The following is a 6,000-nucleotide window of genomic DNA, read 5'->3' as shown; positions in this document are numbered from 1 at the left end:
GGAAGCCCATTTAATTCTGGATTAAAATAGGCGATTCATTAAATCTCCTCAGGAGTTATCCTGACTCTTCTCTGCCCATGAAGCAACATAAAACTTACTCAACCTGACACGGGGAGAGGACAGATGAACCAGGGAGCAGATACCTTATTTGAGGAGTTGACATTTTCATACTTTACCTCTCCCAAAAACCCTGTGAGTCCTGGCTTTCTTGCTCCCACCTCTGCAAGAGCATCCTCTTGACAACTTACCATAAATGCTCTGGAATATTTTTTCAGGAACATCTGCAAAAGTCTCATTTATCCATAGAGGGAGAAAAAAAGTAATTTTGAGGAAGGGAATTCTGAGCTTTCCAAGAAGTTACAAGAAAGAAAATTATTTGTTGCATTGCCTGCAACATTGTATGAAGCGTTCTCAAATCTTCCAAACACTATTGTTTTGGGGGTCATGCTAAAAAGTGGGTTAGGAAAGATGTAATTGCAGCGAAACTCATAAAACACGCTATGGCAAATAAATTGGCTGGCATTGCTTGCGGGCATTGGGCTTTGCTGATTCTCATTCTCTGGTTAAATCAGGTTCACAGCCCTTGCTCTGCATAAGAGGTTAAGAAGAGAGTCAAACACAGGTCATTCAGGTCTAGAAAATGGCTAAAACTTTAAAAAAAGGGTATTTGAGATTATGTTGATACGGAGAATGTAGACACAATGTGTAGACACATTGAGGTAGTGAAAAAGTAGTAAGTTCAAATACCAGTTCTGCTGAAGGCTGTACCTTTCAAAAGAGAGACATCTGTTATCTTTAGAATCATTTAGGTTGGAAAAGACCTCAAAGATCACTGAGCCCAACCATTACATCACCACTGTCACATCCACGAGTAAACCATGTCCTCGAGCACCAGTGAAACAGCAATTTCTCCACCGAACCAACAGAAAGGTTGCATTAGATAAGAGAATTCATCAAGCAAGGTTACTTCAGCACTCTTACAGATAGAAAAAAGCACCCTGTTAAAACATAGCACCCAAATTAGGAAAAAACCTAAAATCACTTTAGCAGGTGCATCAAGGTCTCAGAAGAACTAATTTGTTGTTTTCTAAGTTCATAGTTATTACGTAACTATTCTAAGTCTTCTCAATATATACCACTTTAAAAGTTGAATCTAAAAAAAACCCACTTGTCTTTATCTATACACTTAAGAGCTCTCACTCAACTTTTAGAGCACGAAATGTAGCTGTCAGAAAGCTGAGCTTTACCCAGGCCTTTTCAGCCAATGGTTACAGAAAGGAGCTGTAACTCACGAGCAGGTAGAAGCAGTGGCTGGAGCTGCTGGGCTGTGGCAGACACCTCACCCTTCAGCTACCTGCCAGCAGCTGTCTGCTCAACCAGCACAGCTCCACCTCAGGCTTCTATTAACTGGACTCACAGGGCTTGTCCCCAGAGAGCTCAACTACACTTGACTGAAGATAAGGCACTCTTGTGGCTCGTCAGCTTCTTAAACATCGTTACTCCAACATAAGTGTTGATTGATTAAACTGGCTAGAACTAACATTAAGTATTTTTGGGGCACACCCTTTGCTTTTAAATCTGACTCTTAGCCTATGTGTCCAGAAGGCACATGGCTCTCGATGATTAACTGCAAGCTTTATTCCAGTTTATTAAAGTACAGCCTTAATTTAGTCTAACATCTAAGGGAGCTTTATGTTTGTAACAGTGTAACAATGAGCACAGTACTTTTAATTTATGAAGCTCGGATTTTACTGCTACAGTAGTTTTAAAAGAAAGGTGTACCTATAATTAAGTGTGCAAGTCTTTCAAATAAAGACTTCTGAATTAAATGAATTCTTTACATATAACAAGGTCTCTTTTAGACAGTTAATTCAAAAGTTTAACAGATATTACAGTAAAAAGAATGAGACGCTTTCAGTTGCTTGAGCAAGCACTGTCAAAAACACTGGCATGTATTACACTTCTGTTGATTTTTAACTGATACAAACACCCATTTAGAACAAGAAAAATGGTTAATTACACCAAAAATGTACAAATCTTAGTAATTCACTCAGGTGAGGAAAAACATCCTAGATAATGGCCAATTTTAAAACACAAACGCCAGACAGAAGGTGAGATTCAAATTGGTGTGTTCCGAGTCCACCACTGTAAACAGCAGTTCAAGACACATCTCGCCAGAAGTCTGAGGTACCTAGCACAACGTGGCAATAGATTTAGACATACCAAACTCTTCCCACTTACGAAATCTCTAACATGTACAACAAGTAACAACTCTGCTCTTTCGTCACCCATCAAGCAAAATTCAGCTCCGTACAGCTAAAACTACGCCTTCTCATCTGCACAGGCAACCACTTCATAGGACCATTGCTCTAAATCACCACTCTACCACAATTAATGAAAAATATTTGAAAAAGTAAAAAATTTCACCCAAACTGTGTCTTTTCTATTACCTTAAATAAGGACACAATGTTCAGTTACCTCTTGCCTCTACCGAGCCAGCAAAGCCTTCTGGTTTGCCAGTATTTCCAAGTAAACTATTACAACGTACCTTTAAATAGTCCTGTCTTCTCTACCTGGGCTTGAAATGCTACCTTTTCACTTTGCTCCAGACAGGTAGGGCAGCACATCTCCTCTCCTATCATTCTCCTGTTACCAGCTTTAGACGACCACTTAGCAGATTGAACCGCAACAGATTTCAAACCCTTCCATCATACTCATCGAGTCTACTTGCTGAACCAATTGCTCTTTATTCTGCAGGCATCTGTTTTTCTTGTCTATAGTAGTGTTTAGAAATGGTTGTCGATTTGGCATCTTCTGTATTTATACTGATGGTTGGATTTGTTGAATCTTTCTTCATTCAACTGAAAACAGTGTAATTCAGCTCTGTTCAACAGATGTATATGTCATGGTGTCTTTAATGTAGTGGCAGCACCTCACTTCATTTACATGTTGTCTGGGACAATTTAAAAAGACAGAGTACAAATAAGATTGGGCATGAGAAACAGGTAGGATGGCTGAGGGGCAAGCTGCTGAAGATGCTGGAGGATAAAGCAGTCAGAAGAAATTCAAACAACAGTAACCTTGTAAAAGAAGAATGACAGGAAGACCTGACAGTTACCGTTGCACAAGAAATAGAGTGGACGGCTCTGGGTGTAAAAGTAGCTGCAAAATCTGTGACAACACGGATTTGGAAAGTGTTAACTTGAATGAGAGGCTCAGCCAGAGCAAGAGACTGGGAGATACACAGGATGCAAGGAAATGTAGAAAATGGTGCCAGGGTTGCTCCAGAAGAGCCTCTTTAGAAATGATAACTAAAAGACTCATTGAAGTGACAACATCAACCAACTGCATCTTTTATTTGTTGACAAACTATTTCAAAACAAAGTAAACATTATTTTCTAGAAATATATTTGCTGTCATAAAACAGTAGGTAATAAAATAGATATTTTAATTGTAAAATCTCACAATGTGAAATGTCACATGCTAGTTCACTGTCCAGTATGCTCTAAATATGTACAGTTATGGCCAAAACCAAGTAATTTCACAACTTCTTGTTGGCTGTGATACAAAGTGAGGAAATAAATAATGACAAACAGTTTCCCTGGTAACTTTCCCAGCTGGAAGCCAGTGATGTAAGTTCTAGATAATATGAAACTACAACTAAATTACAGTAGCAGATCTCAGCACTACTATCTTAACCAAAAAAATTCCACACAGGTGAAAGTATAATTTTTGATGTAATACCATGGTTTAGGATCCAAGCAACTAATTTACACAGTTTTAGTATTGTTACTTTTTAGGCCTTTTTATTTCCTTAGGCCTGCTTTGTATTTTGGCTTTTTGCAGAGTTTTTTATTAAAAAGTTTGTGTTCTATTAAACACACCTCGTCATGGATATAAGAGGGCTGTATCCTCAGCAGGAAAGAGAACAACCTTAGTACAAAATGGTAGCTCTGTGGAAAGTCCACTTCACTGTAATGAGCCAGGTGACCACACAATCTGAAAAGAAAGGGGAAAATAAAAAAGTCCTAAATTACAAGTGTATTTGGTTAGCATTTAGCTAGCACTTACCTATTTCATTGTTATTACAGGAAAACTCAACATTTTACCAATGGTATAAATCACAATTCTGGACTGCAATGTTGGTTCAGTGAAGGGATCCACTCCTGCAAAACCCTGAAGCAGAGGACTGGACTAAAGGTGCAGAAACGGTAAGGAAGAGCCTTTATAGCTTCTTGCACAATGAATCAGGATCACACTCAACCAGGAAAATAATTCATTCTTTGCCCTTTAGGGCTAAATTGAACCTGTGTTTGTTCTGCTAGCTTTTAGCAAATAGTGTGAAAATGGCTACCTTACCCCACTTAAAAGATTTCTAAGACTATCCAATGCAGACACCTCAGGCTCTTTTGTCTATTCTTTGCCCATACTCTCTGTAGGATGCCCTTTTCTTCCTTACACTAAGCCACGGGATTATAACTCATTCATTTCCTGTCCATTGCCTTTGTGCTCTAAATATAAATTACCTGTATAGTTTGCTTAATTATTTTGTAGTTTTCATTGTGAAAATGTTAATGGATATGATGAGGTGACTTTATTGATAAGGTATATATTGAAAATAGCAGACTGGACTTGCTGGCAACAAGCATCAGACTGAACAAAAGACAACGGAAAGGACAGACTGCAGCGATAGCTCTGTAAGCATGAAGTTCAGCAACTGAGGCTGGAAAAATACCTTGTTCTGGATTACCTTTACATTTGTTTGTATTAAAAGTGGTGAGTTTCAAACAGTATAAAATAACATCTGTTTCACTTAAAAAAATCTTGTACATTGACATGAGGATTCAGGTGGTATTTCACTATGTAAGTCCTATGCACCTTCTAGCTTACCAAAGATTGCCCTGGGATGTGGAGGAGTAGAGTTTACATTTTCCCCTCTCTCTGATTCAGAGCAGCAGTCTTAAATATTCACCAGAACAAGGACTGGAATCTTGTCGGTCTCAATTTATAGGCAAGTGTGCTAATTACTAGACTATAGAGTCATTTGCTCGCTCCCTCTGGCCCAACGAATATTTACATTTTACCTCAAACTGGAGGAGCAGACGGACCCGTCCTGGAGTGCCACACAGGCCGTGCTTCAGGAGCCCAGTCTTTGTCTAGGCTTCCCAAAGTCTGGGAGATTGCAAATCCGAGACTGGGTCTCTTGTGCCATCCATACCATCCTCTGCCCTACCTGAATGTTTTCCAAAAGCTGCCAGCGACTTCTCACAAAAAAATAAATTAAATCAGACTTTTCAGCAGCATCAGAACAAACTATCTGACCCCATAATCCAATGCATTGGCTAAATTCAGACTTCACTGAGAAATATTGGTTGAAACAAATCTGCATTTTTGGGCTAATAAGAATTGAGACATTTTGCTACATTGTAGCCAACTCCAAGATTCAGCAATTACAGCTCTTATAGCAATTTAGGTGTCAAATCTCAGTTTTCATTGGGAGGCCAGGGGAGTGATATTCTGAGAGAAATGCAGAACTACAATACTGTAAAGCACCTATTTGATTAACTGGAGTTACACTCTTCACAAGAGTGCCTAAAGACAGTTTTGCCCTACTTCATGCTATTTTTGTGCTGTTTACCCTAAGAACATCTCTGAACAGCTAAAGACAAATTCCAGGTAATTTTAAATTTAGATGCAGTGAGGGAAATCCATTTTTCTCAACATTTTTCCCTCATCATATGTGGAATCAAAGAATCATTTAGGTTGGAAAAGATCTTTAAGATCATCGAGTCCAACCATAAAACTCCTATCACCTGAAGATTTCTATACCAAATAAATTTAGACTGCAGTTTAAAACTGCAAGCTTTAAGCAAAAATAAAATGTAAAAGCATTTCACCAAACATCTGACTGATCTCAGCTTTGCCCACACTGAAATCAGACTTTAGTCTTAGGATTAAAACATTTCAGCGGTTCTATTTAGACCATGGTGATTTTTAGAG

At 38.6% G+C, this 6,000-nt stretch overlaps 1 protein-coding gene across 1 annotated transcript in view; it reads right to left on the bottom strand.

Moving 5' to 3' along the window:
• Positions 1-3,420: 3,420 nt before the first annotated feature.
• TAF1B (TATA-box binding protein associated factor, RNA polymerase I subunit B) overlaps positions 3,421-6,000 on the bottom strand; it is a 48,998-nt gene continuing 46,418 nt past the window's right edge. The window contains exon 15 of the mRNA XM_061989973.1: positions 3,421-3,999. Within this exon, the coding sequence (XP_061845957.1) occupies positions 3,807-3,999 (193 nt within the window). The 3' untranslated portion in view covers positions 3,421-3,806. The remainder of the gene's footprint in view (positions 4,000-6,000) is intronic.

The sequence above is a fragment of the Colius striatus genome, chromosome 2 (genome assembly GCF_028858725.1).
Source record: "Colius striatus isolate bColStr4 chromosome 2, bColStr4.1.hap1, whole genome shotgun sequence".
In the NCBI taxonomy this organism is placed as follows: Eukaryota; Metazoa; Chordata; class Aves; order Coliiformes; family Coliidae; genus Colius; species Colius striatus.
The sequence above is the reverse complement of the archived record's forward strand: the minus strand, read 5'-3'. Positions and strand labels throughout refer to the sequence as shown.